The sequence below is a fragment of the Buteo buteo genome, chromosome 3 (genome assembly GCF_964188355.1).
Source record: "Buteo buteo chromosome 3, bButBut1.hap1.1, whole genome shotgun sequence".
NCBI classification, from domain to species: Eukaryota; Metazoa; Chordata; class Aves; order Accipitriformes; family Accipitridae; genus Buteo; species Buteo buteo.
In genome coordinates, this window is record NC_134173.1 from 41,364,693 (window position 1) to 41,386,704 (window position 22,012).

At 38.0% G+C, this 22,012-nt stretch overlaps 1 protein-coding gene across 2 annotated transcripts in view; it reads left to right on the forward strand.

The window, feature by feature from the left end:
- The window catches only part of PREX2 (phosphatidylinositol-3,4,5-trisphosphate dependent Rac exchange factor 2), a 189,535-nt gene that overhangs the window by 141,555 nt on the left and 25,968 nt on the right, over positions 1 to 22,012 (forward strand). The window contains exons 35-38 of one of the 2 annotated variants that reach the window (XM_075023413.1): positions 45 to 188; positions 4,521 to 4,635; positions 17,662 to 17,728; positions 19,809 to 19,999. In XM_075023413.1, coding sequence (XP_074879514.1) covers positions 45 to 188; positions 4,521 to 4,635; positions 17,662 to 17,728; positions 19,809 to 19,999 — 517 coding nt within the window. Of the gene's footprint in view, positions 1 to 44; positions 189 to 4,520; positions 4,636 to 6,707; positions 7,070 to 17,661; positions 17,729 to 19,808; positions 20,000 to 22,012 lie in introns of those variants that run through there. The other variant, XM_075023414.1, reaches the window with a different exon arrangement.

Sequence of the window (22,012 nt, forward strand, 5' to 3'; positions counted from 1 at the left end):
TGTCATTGCTTTTAATGAAATAATTACACTGACTGTATTCTTAGATGTACCAATCACATACCAAGCAGAAGGAAGCCGGCAAACCCTGAAGGTTTACTTCTACCTTGATAGTTACCATTTTGAACAGCTTCCTCAAAGGCTGAAGAATGGAGGGGGATTTAAAATCCACCCAGTGCTTTTTTCACAAGGTAAGCTGAGTTTTAATTCCTGACACCCCCCCCAATTCTTTTACATAATATTTAACTCTCTTTGAAACCCTAGTCATTCGCTCTGATTTAAATCCTTCATAAGTATTAGGGTACAATGCTTATATTTAAATATGTTGTTTAATGTGGGCATTTATTGAGAACTTTGAATTAAAATGTGAATTTAAGAAATGCTGAGATTTGTGATAAAAAATAGAAGAATGGGTATACATATCTAAGTTTATACCTGCTATATGATTCCAACACCAAAGAATGAATCCTCTTTTATCAGTGTTGTTTTGTTCTTTGTAGACATTAGCAGACAATAGTCAGACTATGCAACTTGCTTTTAAAAGTGTTCTGCATTCCAAATGCGATCATAATCTTTTCCTGTTACTTCAGATTTAAGGACTAAATTGTTATCCCTTGAGAATTCTGTCTCTTTAAAAAGTTATGAAGACTTAAATAACGTTTGCAGGCTTTTGTAGTTATGACAATGCAAACGTTATGGAAGTGATGAATGGTGGCGCTGATGTTCAGACTGTTCATAAATTGCAGGCAGCCTGCATTAGTTGCAGTGTCATTACAGTCATCAGGAGCGTGGAGTTTGATTCACTGAAATGGTGAATGCGAGGTGCTGATTGCCTTGAGCCGCCTTTGATTTCAGAGGGAGCTGAAAGTACTCTGTACCTTGCAAAAGGCTTCCAGGGTCTATGTGGAATAGGCAGAAGTCAGACATACAAATGAAGGTTTCGAGGAGTGTTTGGTCTCTGATAGATAAGGAGGGTGTAAAAGGAAATAGCAAACAGATACATGAAGAAATAGCTGAACTTACTGTAAACTTAAACCACACAATTTTTAAAAAATAAGATCCTGAAGTCTGATTTTTTTAAACAAACTAATAAAGACAGACTTCAGTGGATTCCTTTTGAACAGGTTGATTTCAGTCATAGGGGAAAATGAGAACACTGAGCAGGAGACACATTTCAGTAAAGCAGGCAAAAAGGCACATGAAAGAGAACAGAAAATACCTTGGTTCAGATGAAATCCTGGAAATACTAATGTTTTTAGATTCAGGAGGGGATTCAGTGTGTTGCAGAATTTTTTCCCTTTCTGTTTCCAGAAACCCAAAATATTTGAGTCTTAGGATAAACATCTTTGTAGTCAGCTAAAGGAAAAGGGCAAAGATTCATTCAAGTGTTACATCTGCTTAATAATTTACAGTAATACAGAAGATTTCTCCTTTCCTTATAATACCAAATTTCTTTAATTTTGAAGGATCCCCCTCCAAAATAGTCCATTAGACTCCAAGAAGTAGTAGTCCTGGATAAGAAGTTAAATCCTAGTGTTTAAATCATTATTTTGGGGTTTTTTTCCTCATTAATGAATGAATTGGGATTCTGTTTTTTGCTCCTTTCCTAGGAGGTTTGGCTGAGCTGCCATCAAACTAACTCAGTAGATACCCATCTTTAACTGAAATTTATTAGCTACAAATGTAGAAATCTTCTGTAAGTTCCTCTGTGAAGTGAATGCTTGCTTCCCAAGCTTAACAGATCTAAGCTGTTTCCTGCCTATAATACAATGGTTTATGATGTTTTCAAATGGGACATTTAGAAAATCACGGGTTTTGGAATACTTTATCAAAGGCACGAGTAGGTGCACATCAGTCTATCTCTGTGTTGCTCTATTCAGTGTTGCATAACTCCATGCCTAAAATTATAAGTCTATATATTTGCAGGATCGGGACTGTAGACATTTTTAAAAGCTTTTAAATGTTTACCCAGGCCATATTATGTATCCCTCCACTTGTAAAAACAGTTTTGTGCAACCATATACTTAAGTGTAAAGGATTTTTCCATTTAAAAGGATCCCGATTTGCAAGATGGGGGTTTGAAAATGTTGAGCTATTGCTCTTAGCATTCAGATTTCTCTTGCCTCTTGTCCTGCCAGCATGCACCATTCTGAAGAGTCTGGCTCTGTCTCCTTGTTGACCTCCTGGTAGCTAATGGCACCTGGCTAGTAGGTCCCCCCAAAGCCATCACTTGTGCAGGCTGAACAAGCTCAGGTCCATCAGCCTCTCCTCACAGAGTGTGTGCTCCACCCCATGACCATCTTGGTGGCCCTCTACTCAAGTCTTGTGTACTGTGAGGCCCAAAACTAGACACAGTATTCAAGATTCTGCCTAATGTGTGTTGAATAAAGTAAGGACAAGCACTTCTTTCAGTCTACGAGCCATGCTTATGTTAATATAGTTTAGGATGCCCTTGGCCTTCTTGGTTACCAGAGAACACTGCAGGCTCATCTTCAGCTTGCTGTCTAACATGACCCTGAGGTCCTTCTCAGCAGAGCTGCTCTTTAGGCTCTGCTTTCCCAGGTGCAGGATTTGACATTAGTTCTTGTTCAGTTTCACAAGGTTCCTGCTGGCCCATTCCTCCAGCCTGTGTAGGTCCCTCTCTAGGTGGCCCTGCACTTGAGTATATCCACTGCTTCTCCTAATTTGGTAGTAGCTGCAAACTTGACTTACCTCCTCCAGGTCAGTGATAAAGATGTTGAACAGTATAGATCCCTGTGGTATTCTGCTTGTAATGGGCCCCTAGGTGGACCATGTCCCATTAGCTACTACCCTTTGAGCCTACCCATCCTTCCAGGTTTTTGTTTTCCCATTCAGTTGTCTATGCATTCAGACCATAATATCCTGTCTCAGATTCAAGAATACCCTACAAGTCATGTTTGTAAGGAAAGCTTGCTTACAAAAGAGCTTTCTAATATATTAGGTAGAAAATTGTTAACGCCTTCAAAAAGGGGAGAGCCAAAGCACACATGGTGGGATTCCCTGCCAGCAGGGGCCATCCCCTGTGGTGCCTGTAGAGGCAGAACTATGTGCTCTAGCCAGTCCCGACAGATGACTGAGTTTCCCAGTTGGGTAATCTAATTGGATAAAACCAACTTTATGCCGGTAAAATAAGCAGGACGGATTATCAACTCAGTTTGCACTAACATGGAAGTTCAGCAGATATTTTTGTGGGGGCTTTCTGGTCTGACTTAGCACCGAGGAAGTTAAGAAGCAAGTCTGACTGCTGAAATTTAGTGTATTTTTTCAGAGAAGTAGAATTACAAACTCTGAAAGCACAGAAGGGGAGTGCAATTTGCATGTTCTTTCACAATGAATGAATTATTTATTAACTGGTCATATTAAGCAGTACAAACAAAATTAATATTCTGTGTGTAGCTGGAGCTGTAAGACAGCAGCATGTTTCCATCAGAACTCTGCTTATTCCTTGCATTTTCTGATAGGGTGATGAACTCTTAGAGTGTGTATGGATTATTAAAGTGGCAATATTCCTAATTGTAAAATCTTTAGTGCTTCTCCCCCAAAAAACTATTTCACCAAGAGCCTGTGTTTTATTGTTAGCCTCTTAATGTTAAGATCTTGATTTTTCCAGTCCAAATTTTCTTGAGAGCCTTTCAAACACTTGATTTGACTCGGCTAAAGAACAGGTTAAACTTTCCTGAGTATCTAAATTGAAGGGGCTAGGGGAATGTTCTTTTTTTTTCTTTCTTTCTTTTTGAAAACTATTGCTAGGAAGAGCATCCCAAAATGGAATGGTAGCATGTTCCTTTTTTCCTGCTATTAATTTCTGTGCAGTGATTGTATGAGGACATGTGATCCTTCCTGTAATGGAAGTCTTTGGTTAGTTCCTGAGTTCTTGTAGCAATATTCATCCTTGCTTTGATGAAGTGAGTACAACAAAGGTGGACATAGTCATGTATTTGACTTTAGAAACTTAGCTGATCCCTGAAAAGATGCTTATAGGGCATTTTCAGAGATCCAAGGAGTTTGCTTTACTTGATCCAGAAGAAGGCATTCACATTGTCAGTGGGAATAACTAGAGGTTCAAGTGCTCCACATCTCCCAAAATTGGGCTTCATAAGAAGTTCTTAGGTCTCCCTCTGTGAAAGTAGCTGGTACATTAATCCTTTCTTTCCTCTAACCCAGCTCATTCTACTGTTTTCTTCCAGGATATATCAGAACTAAAAACCACATTTACATTCACAGGGCAGGAGTACTTTAATTAGAGCAACAGAACTGAAACTAGCATTCTCCTTTATGTTTTCCACAGGGCAAGAAATATAATTTTTCTTGTAAATGAAATCTTAAAGAGAGATCTGTATGAATTTGATGACATATGGAAACGGCTCAGCAATCCACAGTGGGGTCACAGCCTCAAGGTTAAAAAGTAATTCACTAGCGTGTGAACAAAGCTACAAAGAAGGCGAATACTAAATATTTAATACTGATTTTTCTCATCTCCATTCTCCTTTCTCTTTTCACAGCATTGGAGAGCATGGAAGGATATTATTACAGAGACAGTGTCTCAGTAGAAGAATTTCAAGCTCAGATTAATGCAGCCTCACTAGAAAAAGTCAAGCAGTATAACCAGAAACTACGGTGGGTAATAAACCAACATTCCTGAGATTAGTTTACCAACTTTTGCTTTTCAGCTCAGTTTCTATGACACATCTTTAAACTGAAGTGCATTGTATGTGGTTGTTTCTTGGTGCATGATTGAGTAAGATCCAAGATTCATGGTTCTGACTTTTTTTGATTTGTGCACTGTTAAGATACTTAAAAAACTGTTTTCCCATGAAAGCTGTAGCTGTACTTGCCTCCAGGTTGTTGTACTAGTGCATATAGAAAAGGAAATGTCTACTTGATGACAAATGGCGTATCAGAATTGCTAATCATTATGATCTGATTTTGCAGACCATATTTACCTAATTCTACAGAAAAGGACTTAAATAGTGTTGTTTTCCTCAAAGCTGAGCATCTTCCTCCCCACCGCCCACCATACTAATGGGAATATAAACCTATTTGGATGCCTGCTTCAGCTTCGGGTATGGGTTAGAGAGTGCATACTTGCCAGTATATGTAAAGATTATGCAGCTGTGTATTTCAGTATTTCATGAAGAAGTTGCACATAAAGACACAATTTCTGGTATGCAAAATAATCTATTAGTTATGAAGTAAAATAATGAAGATGTGTACATAGATCGCTCTTGTGTCTCACTGTATCTGTGAAAAACACCTGTTTGAGTACACTTACTTGCACATGAGTTGAAGAAAAAGAGTGCAAAGGACTGCAGTAAAATCACATCTATTCACTTTTAAAATTCTTGAATCAGATGGAAACATCATTTCACTAGAACTGTTAGGCAGCTTTTAAAGGCAGCAGAGAACAGGATCTAAAAAAAGAGGTTAAGGACAATGGATAAGGGGAAAGAGGATAAATGAGGGTCTGTTTTTCCAATTCCTTCACCTGTTGGCCCACTCCTGTTGGAAGGTTTTCTTCATGGATCTTGCAAAAGTATTTCTCTATGTTTGTGTTATCAAAGCAGTGGACTTTCTAGATTCTGTTTTAATCTAAGAAGTGCTATAGTAAAAGTGATTTTAAAGCCAGTTGTATTCAGTGAGTACTGTATATTTAATTTTTTTGTGACATCTGTGCTGGTGCACTTCTATGTTAATGACAAATGTAGTATTTATTTAGTCTGTTTTCCAGCTTCTTGTATTAATACTTCCTATTTAGAAAAAAAAGTTCCTCCTGAGTATTATTTGACAAGGCTTATGTTATAGATCAATTTTACAGAAAGCTTTGGTCATGCCAGTATTTGGCCTAGATGAGGTCAGCTAGTGTTGGAAAGAGATGTCTATCAGTTGGACAAGGCAAGACTTTTTGTGCTGTTTTTTCTATGAATAGGCCCAATTTAGCCCCTATGAAAATCCTTAGAAGAAATTCTTCCTGACTTTATGCTCTAGTGTTCCCTGACCTTGCTTACGTCATGTGTTAGGACCTCCATTCATGCTGTGGCTCTAATGAGGTACATTCCTCTTACAGTGCTGTGACTCAGCTCTCATAAGTTGCTAACCTCCAAGGCCTGGTTTTGCAAGAAGTTACTATGAAAAAGTTAACGTTCAACAAAAATTACCATGGGTAGCTCTGTCCAGTCACAAGAATAGGAAAATTTTGGATTTTTTTCCAGCCATCTAATGTCTGATGAGAACATTCAGTAATTGATTTTTTTGTTGCTTTCTGGTGAACTCTACCCATTTCTTAAATGAGGCACAAACAGCTTCAGGAATTCACTGACATAATGTGAAGAGGAAAAACAGAAAAGCAGATGCTTCATTCTTGTTCTGCCATTTGCTAGCCTGTGTAGGTGTTTGGCCAGGAGAATCTAATAAAGTAACTACAGCAGCAAAAGATATTAACATTTGGATAATTGCTCTGAAGAACAAAAAGGTGAAATTGAATATTCTCTGGAAACATACTCAAGTGCAATAATACTATTTTAAACTCTTCACGTGGAAGAAATCCTCTGTGCAGAACCACCTAATCAGTAATAAAATAAGTCATTCAAGACACAATCCATTAACCGTTCTTTCTCCATAGAAACAGAGTGCATTGCTTGCTTGTGAAATGACCATCTGATGACCATCTTACAATCTCTCCATTGCTACAGCAGCGGAAGGCAAATGGGAGCAAGACCAAAGGAAAAAGTAGTGGGAGAAGATGGGGACTAGTGGGAATGAAACCACTGGTTGGCAGCGACACTGCAGGCGAGCCATCTGTTGATGAGAACTCTTGATACAAGTTCAGCTGCTTTTATTCCTGACGCATTTAGATAATAATGCTCTAATAATGTGAAACAGATGAGACCACTTCGTTGTGTATGGTCCCACTTACAAACGGAGATTTTGGCCTAACTTGGGATGTACCCAAGTAGGACAGTAAAATTAAAAATGAGTAGTACCTTTGCTCAGCTACCTCTTAATTTCTTGTGGTAAAGTCTTGTTAAAGTTTGAGTACATAGAACATTTTTGAGGAGTGTGGTATCTTTTGCATGACAAATCTGATACTGATGTGTGTTCCTTAAAAAATTAATTTAGAAATTATTTATTTGAATGAATTAAAAGACATATTAGTAAATTTTCAGTGGGTTTGAGGAAGGATGACCTTTATCCATCATATGAAGTCAAGAAGCTGAATCCTTGCTTTTATTGCAAAATTCATTCATAACTATGGAACTGTGACTAGCTTTTCCACAATATCAGAAGTGGTACAATAAATCCAGGTGCAAAATTGTCCTCCTTGACACTGATTTGAGCATCATAAGAGCTTCTGTCTTTTATGGTTCTTGCTTTAGGGCTTTTGCAAATACTATCTCAACTATGAAATAGTAATGATAAGATTATCATTTTTATGAGAATACATGAAAGACAGTTGAAAATTGGTTATAGAATTTCATGTTTATGTGGAATGGAGAGAATGTCCCTAGCTATCTGAATCTAATTAATAACGTAAGGGAACTTTTATTCTAAGGCCAGCTAAAGTTGAGTTTTTCTACAATTCCTGAGGCAACACCCCCTACCCCAGCAATATGTAGGAAGTACTTTATTGGAATAAACATGTTATTTAAAAAAAAACCAACAATGAATACCTAATTTATGAAACTTCTGAAACTGCTGGGAAGTCTTCAGCATCTGGCCCACAAATATTCTTAATTACGCTGGATTCCTTTTTCACAGTCAGCCAGACTGCACTTATTTTTATAGTTTACCAATTCTGTTTCTCTGACACTGATAAGGTAAAGAAAGTTACACTCAAATTCTGTGTGCAAGTTAAGCTGCTGCTAGTAGTTGCCAGCAATGTAAATTTAAGCTCATCAAACTGTTTGCTAATGAGAAACATGCAGTACAACCAAGTGAAAGTAATTAGGTCAGCAAAGATTTTAAAGATCTCTATTACTATGTGTTTGATAGCTCAGCAGTTGTCTTCTAATTTAGAAAAGGACCAGAAAGAACCTGTGTATCTGACCTGTACAGAGGCTGATGTTAAGTGAGCCCATTCTGTATTCTCCTGCCTCCTCCTACTTTTCCCCATCATCCTCCTTTGGTACTCTTTGCCATTTGAATAGGCTTTTTCTATCCTGAATCAGTCCTTTTGCTTTTACAGATAGCAGAGACCATTTTGCTTCAACAGTGCAGGGCACAATGGTGTTTGAATCCATAACTGCAAATACTGATAGGAATAACAGAAACTCACGAATGCACTATATTTACTTGGACTGCTTAGTTGGTTTAAGTATTCTTTTGCAAATCTTGAGTCACGTAATTGTAAAAGCGTGAGGGTAAACTTTAATTGTAATTTTTGAAGCATTACTGCTTTAAGAATTACTTAGTTAAAACACATTCTGTCCTTTGAGTATGATTTTTATATTTGGTACAGGTCTCTTTCCTGCAGAGTGAGATTCAGTATGGTAGTTATTACATTGCATAGAAATAAATCTTATGGTCATTAACTGCAACTAAAAGATTGTTTGCGATGCAGGCCTGTTGGAAGCTGGCACAGACCCTGACAGACAGGTTAGCTGAATGGCCACAACTCAGCCAATCCTTGGACTTTAAGATAAAACGTTTAGTTGGATATGAGAACAGTTTTTATCCTCAGAGAAATCAGGTATTGGATTAGTTTCCTGCAAAAAGTAAGCCATTTGTTAAAATGGACCTTGATGAGTGTAGGAATGTCAACTTCTGTAATATTTGTCCAAGCTATTGGAAGTTTGGACTTGATAGCCCAGGATGGGACTTTCAGTCTACAGTAGTAAGGAAACTTGCTCCTCCAGTCTTCCTTTCTCTGTGAGTATTTGACATTTTATCAGATTAGTCTTTTTTTTTTTGTCTGTGAATTCTCTTTCTTGGAAAAAAAAGGGTTGCTCCTATGACATTCTATTAAAATGCAATTTTCTACAGGTGCTCCTGGTTAGTTTCTTAATCAGAGAAGTCCAGGCACATCTACTCTTTAAGAGTTTTTTCCTGGACATGCCTGTGCACATGAAGGATGTGTCTCAAAGGTAGAGAGGATGTTCAGGGTGCAGGTCATTCAGTCGGGTGCAGGGCTGTGCCTGTACCAAGTATGCTTCCAGCTTCTGGGTCTCTGCAGTATGCTTTGCTGCACATTGTTGACTGCAAGAGCAAACTATGGTGAAATATAGGTACCTAAAACCGCACATTAATATACCTGTTTGGATTCCAAAACTATCTATGCAAATAATTTTTAGCTGATAAGAAATTAGTGAAATCACTGGCTTTTAGATTCATAAGCATTTTTAATGCCTCTTCAGCACATATGCTTGCATTTAGACATCTAAACACCTTTAAAATTTCATTCACGGTGTTATGGTGGCTTGGATTGGGAATAATCAGAGGGAAGTAAGCAAAATAATAGATGAGGGTGAGGTTAGGAGAGCTCTACTTTCCTGTAGCTTTTCTTTTATCCCCAGCATGGCTCTTTCTTGTGACACCCCTCACTATATGATGACCCAGTTCTTCACTCCAGAGATAGGATCATGCTGTGGGAAAGACAGCTGAGGATTGCTATCCATCCCCACCACTGGTGTGGGTGCTAATTACCACTGTGTAGTAATTGACTTGTCTGTGCATCAGTAGACAAAGAAGGTCTGGAAAAAATGTTCCTCCCTTCCTGCCTACAATTCTGTGTGATTTGGAACTCTTCTTTGAAGTCAGCTGTGTCCAGGGTTATTGGCGGTTACTTTTGTAGCTTGTTGTACAGCTGTAATAGAAGAAAAATTAAAGCAAGCAGTAAAGGGAAAAGGTCATTTTTTGGGTTTTTTTTCCTTACGTTGCTGCTTTCTTGGATGTCGTTTTAGGAGGTAAATGCAAGTCTGTTATGCTAAGGAAGCAATTATAATCAGTGAATCTAATGACAAATGATTTAGCTAACTACCCTCATTACATTGAACATCTGATTACGCTGAATGTAATATTTGTCATTTTAAAATGTTTCATTTACAATGTAACTTCAAATAGTTTCTCTGTCTGAAGCCTCCTGTATTTATTGCCTCCACAGAATGATGGCAAAATTAATTTAATTCTTTTTTCACGGATGTTATAATCCATGAGGTTTTCATGTTGTTGGGTGTTCTTGTTTCTTTTAATTTTTAAAAAGACAAGAAAAAGGAAACTATTTTTGCCCCTAGAATTTATGCAAGCATGGAACAAAATCTGTCTGAGGAATATAACATCTTTTTTATTTATACATGCATGTACACACGCACAGCAGCCTCTCAAACTGCAGGCTTCTTGGCAGGCTGATGTTTTCTGTATCCTGCATAATTTAGTCAAGGCAGAAAATAGATGTGATGGCAGTCATGGCTTCAGGCTGAACTAAAATTCTTTAATAGTTGCTTTGGTATAAATGAGATACAATGACATAAAGGACATATCTACTTAGAGAAAGTTAATTACTATGAAAGGTCTGTCACTGGAATAAACTGATGGGTCCTCAAGACAATACCTGCATTATCACAAAGACCAGATCATATAGCAATTCCTGTAATAAAAGCATTAAAATCCACCTTAAAACTGCCAGATTCCTTCCTTCCCTGTTTCCAGGGGAAAGCTTTTTCGAACCAAATTGCTCATGTGGTTAAGAAGCTTATACTGTTTGTCCTTGTGCGCTGTTGTCCTGTGATTTTTAGTCTTACTCTCCTTTCCCTCATGTCTATCCACTTCAGTGAGTGACATCTTAATAAGCAACATTAACAGTTTTTGTCACTGCCGTCAAATTCAGAAAAGAGTAACCTGAGGAGAGTTACGGGTTTCAGAGAGTGATTCTGTGAAAATATTTTCTTTTTGGTGGGTGGGATATTTATAAAGCAGGTGAAAAACTATTTTCCTATTTTCAGTGCTAGGTATTTGATACATTGCTTTGTGTTTAAAAAAGTGACAGTAAAACCAGACTGCAATGCTACATACACAAATTTATCGTGTAGTTTATATGACTATAAAAATTGGAAATCTAATGCCTTTTAGATTTTTAAGATGTGTTTCCAAATGAACTAGATACTTGTGGCTGAACTCTCTCTGAATGCAAAATCTTTATGAAGGAGAGATTGAAAATTAAGCATTCACTCTGAAGGACATAACAAGGAAATAATAGCTAAATTTGTCTCCTGATGAACTTAATGAGAAGCATTTTAGGTAGAACAGAAATTAAGATTCATTGCATCTAAGTGAAGCAAGACCAGAGAGAGAATAGAGAGATTCTGGACAAAGTAAATTAAATTTGTCTAGCTTGTCTAAAAGATGTTGCCAGCTGGCTTGAATTTAGCTTTGTTTTTTTTCTATTCCAGTGCTGTGCTCTTTCTGTAAGTGTAAATTCATTGTTTCTTTAGACTTTTGACGAAGTATGATCAGTATTTATTATAGGTAGTGTCCTGAAATTGAAAATTATGTGTCTTGATGGATTATATATACCGAGTCTTTGCTCACTGAGGTGAACATCTGGTTCATTCTGCTTTCTTTATCTTCTGCAAATGCAGAGAATGTGTATCTGCAGTGATCAGAGGTGGAGCCTTTTCTTTCACTCCTGGTCACTGATAGGAATCCCCCCAAGCCTGCAGCATGTACAGCTCCTAGCTGCAGTAGAAACCCTGACCACCCAATGACTCTTTTGCATGTTGTCTTTTCTAACAGTGTATTCCATGTCTGGAATATCAGGAGCCAAAAAGGAGACATCTATTGTCTGAAAGGCAAATGTGGAAGCAATTAGTTAGTACTAATGGGTTCAGTGTGGATTTGGCCGTTTGGATAATGACGGGAGAAGCAGGAAGGCAGCTGTAACTGGTCTGTGGCCCAAGAACTTCCCTTTAACATCACAAATAGGATGGTTTCAAGTGATCTTGGAAGTAGGTAAAGATGCTGGAGACTAGACTCCTGGAAAAATAGCGGTTAAAATGTAGCATGTGAATAGTGGGCAGTGTTACATAGAGCAGATGGTATTTTTTTCCGTTTTTTGTCATCCATGACTTTCTGTCTTCACATTTCTGTGCTCACATTTCTATGATCCCTGCTTGTGTGTTTGTAAAGGTGTGAGAGTAGGGCTGTGATGTACCTGCTGGGATAGTAGGGCTGTTCCTTTGCAAGCATCCTCCACAGTTTGCACCTCAGGTACTTGTACTCATCCTAACACCAATTTCTCAATGTGCCCTCTTCACAGACTGGAGAGAGATTAAATTGGTGGGAGACCAGTAGTTTAGCCAGGTGCTGCAGGCTTGCAGGAAAATGAGGAGCGCTATGAAGAATCATCTGCGCTGTTTAAGATTCCAGTTTCTTAGGCATTTGGTTTTCCAGGGTTGAAAGTCTGTGTCCTGGCTATGTTCCCAGGCTACTCCACTAAAGCAGACAGTTGCCACCAAAGCCATTAAGTTTCATATCTTGAAATTTTCTTAACACCCCTCCCCACTTGTAGGTATTTCTGTGCATAACTAAATCTAATTATTCTCCTCTTTTCTCTGTGTATTTTTCTTGTCTCACCTTACAGTCACATCTTCCTCCCCATAGACTGCAGTTTCCCACAGTTCTGCTTGCTTACGTTTACAGTAGAGACTGACAAAAGCTGGTTTGTTACTTTGTGCCTGGAGTAAGCCAGGACTCATAGAATCATTTAGGTTGGAAAAGACCCTTAACATCATCGAGTCCAACTGTTAACCTCACACTACCAAGTCCACCACTAAACCATGACCCTAAGCACCACGTCTACACATCTTTTAAATACCTCCAAGAATGGTGACTCAACCACTTCCCTGGGCAGCCTGTTGCAGTGCTTGACAAACATTTTGGTGAAGAATTTTTTCCTAATATCCAATCTAAACCTCCCCTGGCACAACTTGAGGCCATTTCCTCTCATCCTATCACTTGCTACTTGGGAGAAGAGACCAACACCCACCTTGCTACAGCCTCCTTTCAGGTAGTTGTAGAGAGTGATAAGGCATCCCCTCAGCCTCCTTTTCTCCAGGCTAAACACCCCCAGTTCCCTCAGCCGGTCCTCATAAGACTTGTGCTCCAGGCCCTTCACCAGCTTTGTTGCCCTTCTCTGGACACACTCCAGCACCTCAATGTCTTTCTTGTAGTGAGGGGCCCAAAACTGAACACAGTATTCGAGGTGTGGCTCACCAGTGCCAAGTCCAAAGGAGGGGCTTATTGAGTTCCTTACACATGAGATATGAATTACCCATGGCAAGTTCAGAGCGACATGGTATTAAAATTTTCTGTTCTGCCTTTCAATTTGCACAATAGTTGTGAAAGGTCATAATATTACTATGTATGTTCTTTGAGAATTTAAAATTGTGATACGATCATAAAGGTTTTCTCTTGTTATAATTAAACCTTTCTGTAACTACTAATGACACTGTACATTGGACACTGTATCACTGACACAGATGTTAGGACACATCATTTAAAATCACTAGGTCTTAGTATGGGCTGAGAGGGTAATTATATACTTGGTAATTTATCAGTTATTGAGACTTACCATTTAGTGGAAAGAACATGCAAAACACTTAAATTTGTTTGCTGTGACAGCAAATTGTTTTCTGCAATGGGTACTTTGTACTACAGAAACAATTGAATATATATATTATATAGAGAGAGATATACAAAAAAGTATTTCCAAATGTGTGTGTATACATATATATAATATACATGCTATACTCATGCTCACCTATATAGTTAACAACCAGTTGGCAGAACATAGAACTGTTATTAAAGAAATACAGAATTATGTGTGCATATATATGCAAATATCCAGAGATTATATTTATCTATGTCATAAATATCTGCTTTGTAGTTTCAGCTGAAGAAAAGAATTAGGGAACTTAACACTTCCTGACTCTGCACCTCTGTACTGATGCATGCTTATCTACATGATCTTGTTTCCAAGGGATTGAAAATCAAGTAGAATTAAAATATATTTCCATCCTTTTGTTGAAGTCAGTATTAATTTATTTATACGTATGCCACAGTGATGAAGAAAATATAAAAGACTGAGTTCCTCTCTGCTATAACATCAGAGCAAAATCTTTCTAGAGCAGAACCCCCAACTTGCCTTTATTTAATGCCATAACCCAATTACCTTCTCTCTCCCTCTCTCTCCCACTCTAATCACTTCTTTACTATCCTTGTATTCTAAAGAAAAGATGATCAACATCTAGGATAACCCTGTGGGCTTCCTGGAACAACAAAAATGATAATAAGACTAGAAATTTGGCTTTGCTTGAATTACTTGCATGTACAAAGTTACTCAAGAATATGTGTCTCTACAAGTTTGGAGCCTCCTTAGGGTTCAATTTTCAACATTTAAAATTTTCAGGATTTTACATGTCTGGGTCAATTTTGGAGGGTACCCTGTAAAATGCTTCACTGAGAAAACCTCAGTACTTCTGTATCTCCGTTGTACTCAAGTTCTGGGAAGACATCTTGGGAAAGCATTCATCTTGTGGTAGATTTTTCTTTTTGAACCCTAAGATGTTTGTTACCTCATTCCAGTGTAAGTTTTCCCTGAAATACTTGTCCCATTATTTGACATTGTTACATAGGGGATATCTTATGAAAGCGGAGCATGGCAATAATCCCCTGTAGTTTTAATGCCTATTGGATTTTCTACCTTTTTTTAAAGAAGGGCTTTTCTGCTGCAGCTTAGAGAAATTCTAAGGTTTTTTTTAGAAGCAAAACCGGCATCACATTTGCAGACAAAGAACTATGATTTCATTCTTGTTCATTTCAAATGCATTAGAAAATATTGTCCAAATTGGGCACCATGCCAAGATTGCCATTAACTTTTCCCATAAAATATGATTAAGGACCTTAACAAGCATTTAGTAATTAAGTGAAGTGCTTTGGAAATTTATATGCTGTCCACAGTTTGTCATGTTCTGTAAAATACTGAAGACAGTTTTTATGAAAAGCAATAAAAATGAAACACTTGAGAAACATCTGGAAGTGTTATCTGATTGGGGGGGGAATAGTTTAATTTATAACAGGATATTTTGATATTTAAAATTAATGTTGTGTGTAGTTGATTTTTGTTTGCTCTTTAGGTTAATGAATAATTGACTGAGTTAATGGAGTAATTCCTATAATTGTATATCACATTCTAGTGTCCATGTTGCTTCATTTTGTACCCTGAGTTGATTATTTTCCATGTACTCCATTAATGTGTGTACTGTTCTATATTTGGTTTCTGGTTTCATTTAATGCAGCTGAATTTGCTGAAATAACAGTCCAAAGAGCATGGGAGTGCTGAACAGACTCTGAATGAGGCAGGTTTTCCTGTGGCATGGTGGGAAGAAACAGTAGAGGCTTTCAGCCTGATAATGTTCAGTGGATGACAGGGTGATGCTTTGTTTTTTAGCTTTGCTAACAAAGAAAAAGGTTGGTCTATTGCTGCTGAGGCAGCTTTTATGTGCTGTGGCCACTCAAAGTGATTTATGAGTAATTTTCTCTGCAAACCTCTTTTCCTTCCAATAGTCTCCAGCTTCCTTTGACACAGAGTACATTCTGGATCATGCAACAGGCTTAATGGAATAACAGAACTAGATTAGCTTTGCTGTGCTTTCTGAGGGGATTAATTCAAGCCTTACATTTGGGAGAAGATGCTTTTCAAAACTGCAAAGCTATAGGAAGAAAAATCTGCTAGAATTAAAGGTGGCTGGATTTTTTTATCAGCTCAGTTATTCCAGGTTATTGAAGAATAAAAGGCTATTCAAATCTGCAGTCTGCACCCCTCCCCTGCAAGTGTGTAACAATGTGAATAACTTCTTTCACAGATAAAACCATAAAAAGGGGAGGAGAATGTTTTTTATCTATGTATGTTATATGAATCAATGTTTTCATGACTGGAGGATCCAGGTGATCCTGTCATTTGAGAGTTAGGATGCCAGGATGCATTCTTTTCAGTGTTTACTTTCAGATTTTATTGCCACTGAAATTTGGTTACCCCACTCCATAGTTCCAGCCTGGGTCGTGGCTCAGCTGTGACCTTTAGTCAGGTCTGCTCCATGTGCACAGGCAATGGAGCTGGATCATAGTGATACCTTGAGGTTTCCACTGGAGAATCTATGTTTTATTCCCTACACATTCCATAGCTCAGTGGGGTTTTTCTTGTTTTATTTTGTTTTATCCTTGGCCAGGATTGCTGCAGTGGTAGCTGTTGCCTGGTTCTTACTGGATGCCTCTTCCAGGCAGGGAAGCCTACCAGGTGTTTCTGTTTTCAGCTGCCCCAGTAGGTTTTATGAGCTTTTCAACCAGCAGAATGAGTTTTGTGATCAGAGAATCACAGAATGGTTTAGATTGGAAGAGACCTTTAAAGGTCATCTGGTCCAACCCTTCTCCCATAGGCATGGACAATTTTTTTTCTTAAGCGATGCTGCAGAGGCAGAGAAATTGGAATCTTATCATGGATATATGTAAGATATTTCCTCTGCCTATGAGATGTTTAATAGCTCATGTTGATAGCTCATCTGTGGTGAGCAATTAATTTGCTTATAAGGTAGAAAGAAGAAGATTCCTCTAGGGTTCCTGAGTTGAAGGAGACAGAAGAACTCCATGCTTCCTGTGTGCTCTTTGCTAAAGCTCTTCCTTTCTGGTGTTGAATAAGAGAAGTTTTCCTGTTTTAGGAGCAAAGGATAGCATGGAAGCCCTCTGTACAAAATGTCAGCCTCCTTTATGCCACACAGAAATTAGCCAACCTTTCTCTTTAAAAGCAGTGCACGTTCATTTGTCCATTTTATAGAAACTTTTTCTGGTACTATTCATTGATAAGTGAAAGGTTATAGAAGGAACTGGGAGAATGTGGTTTGATGATCTTTAGTACACAATATATAAACCTCATACAGTAAGTATGTTTTCTCTATCACATTTGTGTTCTGCAGGTACATGACAGTTTTCTTCGGCTTTTCCTTTCATGCACTAATTAATTTTCAAAGAAGTGTGCAGAAATTGTAAACAAAGGCAGTTTGTTTTTTATTTGCACATGCATGCATGAGTGCACACATTGCAAATACTATTTTGCTTGTATGATGCATATTTGCCTCTTGTAGGGTTTTTGCCTTTTTGTTTCTTTTTATATTGTGAGCTTGTCTATGTTCCCTCTGTCAGTACTCTGTTTCATGTTTGGGATTCTGGTTTTATATTATTGCAGTTATATACAGCTAATACTAAAAAAGCTTGTAGTGCATGAGGCTCAGGCACTGTTTATATGCCAAGTTTCCCAAAGTCACTTTTAAAATCTAGACAGTTGCCACAAACCTTTTCATGGATAGCTTTGGTGAAAATCACTTCCAGATCCAGTTTTTCTACTAACTAGACATTAAAATTTTGCACTGTACTGTCAAAGGGCAAAGGGACGGTTTTTGTCTCCAGAACAAGAAATGTTCCTCATTACTTTAAAAGAAAGGGTGATAGTGCCTATTTACCATGTATTATTCCTTGATCCTCTCTTAGCATGAAATTTAAAAAAAAAAATTCCATCCTTAGGATGGTGTCTAAGAATAGTCACATTTTGTTCAGGAGTTTAAACAAATAACAATTTTTGCCTTATTCTGTTTGTTCTTTCAGGGCATTCTACCTGGACAAGTCAAACTTGCCTCCAAATTCAACATCTAAAGCAGCTTATATAGATAAGGTAAATAAAAATGTTAAGTGTCTAATTAAACTTTGCATGTTACACACTATTATTGTAATCCTTTTCTGAGGCTTTCTTAATTCCATCGAAAAATTGAATTATTTAAAGCTGGGGGTGGGGGGCAGGCAGGGAAAGGAGGAGCTGTCTTGCAGCATTTTGTCCCACCTGTGTTTTAGGGGTATGCGATGCCATGTGGTTCTGTATCAAAAGATGGCTGGAGGGCATCAATTGGAGAAGGGGAACCATAACTTTCCTTTTTCACTCTGCTTTCAGAGCAATGCAATTGCTCCAGGACCATGTGGGGGGTGGAAGGGTAGGGTGGGGGGAGAGCAGGTGCAGGCAGAAATTTGTTGTTGTGAAAACTGGAAGTGCTGTTCCAAATTAAATGCTCCTTCAGCATCCTGCTCAGAAGGCTTTCTTCTGAACCTCCTCACTTGGGCTTTCTTCAGATGCCTTCATTTGTCTTTAAACCTCTGTGACCGAGAGATCCCAGGGGCTATGAAAATTCATTTAGTGCTCTCTCCTGTTATTGGAGAGTTAATGACCATATTGCAGCCCGATAGCAGGGAAAAAAGAAGTTTCTAGGGTCTTGCCTACACTGACTTCAAAAGCGATTGAGCTACTGTGGCTTGAGAAATACAGTGATCATCACCTGAGCCCTATGACAGACTAAAACTTTGTTGGTATCATCCAGCATGGGTGTTAACAGACTGATAGTTCCTGTTTCTTGGATGCATGCTGGACTGTATGGGAGGGGAGGAGGACATGTGCCTGTGCCTCTCCTTCCCGAGTGAGTCAGCAACTTAACTTTCTAAGCAGTCACAGGTGCAGCAGAAGACATTTAGCTATATGTGGAGCACTTGTTACCCCTAAAACTGTTCCCTATCTATTTCAGTGAAAACTTCAAGGGCAAGGTAAAAGCATCTCATAATCCAGATCTGACCAAGGGATGCTAGGTTAAGCTAATGCATTTATTTTACAATTGGAGCAAGCTGTGAGTGAGTGCATGATCTGTTTGTGGGTATGCCTTTTGCTCTGTTCTCCATAGCTCTGCATTAGTAAACAGCACCAGCTAAAATCAATTTAAATGGGTGCAAGTTAAACCAATAGGACCTAAACTAAGTTAAATCTATTTGTGCCCAGGTTTAAACGTGCTGGTTGTTATAATTGATTTACTTGACCTCTGTGCTTTCCAATGAAGTAACCTTCATATAGGAGCAAGTGAGGCTGCCATTTCCCTAATTAGTTAAAACTGCCCTTAGGGAATGGATCTGTCTTTCAAAAGATTCATTCTTTGAGTAGCAGGGAAGTTTGTTGGAATCTTTAGGTGTTTCTGGAATAAAGAGAATAGGGAATTTGGAGTTAGGAGGTGTGCAAAACTGTCTTGTGAACGTCTCCTTTACACAAAGAGCCATGAGATGATGTTTTGCATTGTTAGACCAGTCTTGAAGGTTTCTTTTCTGAGAGCAGGCTTCCACTTGAAGCTGCCTTCTTTACTAGGTGGATCATTTATTTTCCATATGGTAATGCCGAGGTTATTTTAAGTCCTGCTACAAAGTTAACTGTTCTTGTTTTCTAGTGTGTTTTTGTCATTTCTGTTCATTTTTATTTTTCCATGTTGTTAGTCAGGATTAGGAACTAGACATTTGCATAAATAAAGGACAGTGTTGTCTTAATTATAAGCTGATTTTCTCAGCAAGTCAATTAACCAGTCTTGGCATCCCTCCTGTATATGCGTACGGTTGTAGGTTGCCTCTTCATGGCTCCCCTTCTTTTACAATACCATTAATGGAAATGGCACTAATGAGTCTATTCAGTCTATTGAATTGAAAAACACTTCTGTAGGCAGGACTGGGAATGAAACAGTCAGTGATGGTAAGAATTTAAAAGTTTGAAAAAGTTGTCATAGGTCATGTAACAGAAGACTGTGTGCTCTGTGTTTGTGTTATGGAATTTGGCTTCGGCTTTCTCAGCCAGCCCTGCTGTTCCATCTGCATCTGTGATGACCTACTCCAAAAGAGCATTTCTTGTGCTCTCAGTAGCAAATATTTAAATATCTCTCCCTCTTCCTTTCTTGCAGCTGATGAGGCCTCTCAATTGCTTGGATGAACTTTACCGACTGATAGGGTCCTTTATCCGATCTAAGCGCACTGCTGCCTGTGCATACACTGCGTGCAGTGCATCTGGAGTTGGATTGCTTTCAGTGTCTTCCGAACTCTGTAGCAGACTTGGAGCTTGTCACATCATTATGTGCAACAGTGGAGTTCACCGGTATGACAATTTATTTTTCTCCCTTTCTTTCAGTCAGTCATTGCAGGTTGGAGACTGCTGCTTTTTATTTATAGAGAGGTCTTACACTAAATATCTCACATCTTAGACTAAATATCTAATACACTTGAAAGATTTGTGGTGAAAATCTAGAATTGTATCTGCAGTGATTGACAGAAATGAGCAGTATGATTTTGGTTTATGCGGTTGTAATGGATTGTTCCTCATTCAAGTCAGAAAAAGGCAGAAATCTTAATTGCTAAAGCAGAAAAAGGAAGGTTTCCTAGGTGAATAACACATACTATATTAAACTCTTAATACAGGCAAGAAATGCTGAAATTTGTATTTGCTTTGTAAGCTAGGGGGAATTGTAGTAGAGGTTGTTTCAAGGAAAGAATAAGAAACAGAAGAGCTATGCATTTTTGCAGGTGTGCCTTATGACAACTAGTTCAGCCTGTAGAACAATTGGTGTCATTAATACAACATCAAAAAAATGAACTAAGCTATAATCAACAGAGCTTTGTCATCAACACTAAGAGATTTTAATAGAAATGTATATATGACAATAGCATCATGATAGAGCTGTCTCATACTTAATGTTATTCATCAAAGGCAGTGATATGTTTACGTTCCAGCTGGGCAGATTACAGTTTTTCTGTACGTTATACCAAAAAAGCAAAGACTACAATTGGAGAGGGGGAAAAAGCCCCAACAAACAAAAACCCCAAACATAACCAAGACTCTGATGCTAAACATCTGCTTTTTTTATAAGAATTCCAGACTGTAGATTACAGGTAGCGATAAGTTAAAAATATGGTCCTTAGTTTATGATCTATGCAAGTCCTTATTTTAGCAGACTTGGTTACCAGTATATTGTGTTAGAACGAGCATTACCTTCTCCTCATTTTAAGTAATGTCCTTTCTTTGAAAGTGCTCTGAGGAGGGAAAAAAAAAAAGGCAACGTAGCTGCAATGCAGATTATCAGGCATGAAAACAAGGAAAAGCTCCATATGTATCCAACACAAGTTGTATTAAAACAGTGCTTGCCATTTCTTTTAACAGAGTTTGCAACAGACTATTTGTGTTACTTTCCATCAATGATACAAGTGTATTTAACATGCTGTATACTGTACTTGATTTTGGGCAATAACAGAAAAAGACTGTATTATTTAACACTAGTCACTGTATCAGATGAAAATGGAAATGCTATATAGCATGGACTGCCATGAATTTGTCATTTCAGAAGGCCATGAAGCTATACAGCTTTTCTCTGGCTCTTTATCTTGGTTTCAGTTTCATGTCTTACGTGATCAGAAAAGGCTTTGGGCTTAATTCTGCCATTTTTTTATAAAGCTGAAAAAGAGTACCTCCAGGTTTCATCATGATTTCATGGATTACGTTCTGAATTTGCCAGTATATTTGTGTCAAAAATTCTTATAGTTTAAGAATAAAGTCAGAGCAACTTTAATAATTCCAATAAACTATTACCCCATGGTGTGTGGGTCACAAATTATTCAGAATAATTCGATGACTGAATAAGAGGTGGTATGCTTGATTCTGAATGTGAGCTGTTCTTAGATGAAAAGAAATTATTCATCAAATTTCTGCTCAAAACTAGGGCCGATTCAAAGGTATAAACTATTAAATGTATATTTAAGTATATTTAAAAAACCACAAAATACTAGAAAACCAACATATTGGATTTCAGGACTGTATTATGAGCAATGGGAATGGGATTTAAATGTGTTAGGTGTGAGTTTCCATCTAAACATTAGAGGATTCAAGACCACCTATTTACTTAAAGGTGCAAAACACTTTTCTCTAAAGCGTGACTAGTTCTGCTTTACAGCGAGTCCATCTGAGCTTTTGTACAAGATACTGTTACTTCATTTGTGCGTTAATACTGCCTTTGTGGCTACCATCTGTTCAGAGAAAGAAACATCAACTCTTGGCATTATCAGAGACATTTTAAGATAAGCCCTCCAGGAAAAAGGAATGTATTACTTAAGATTTTAT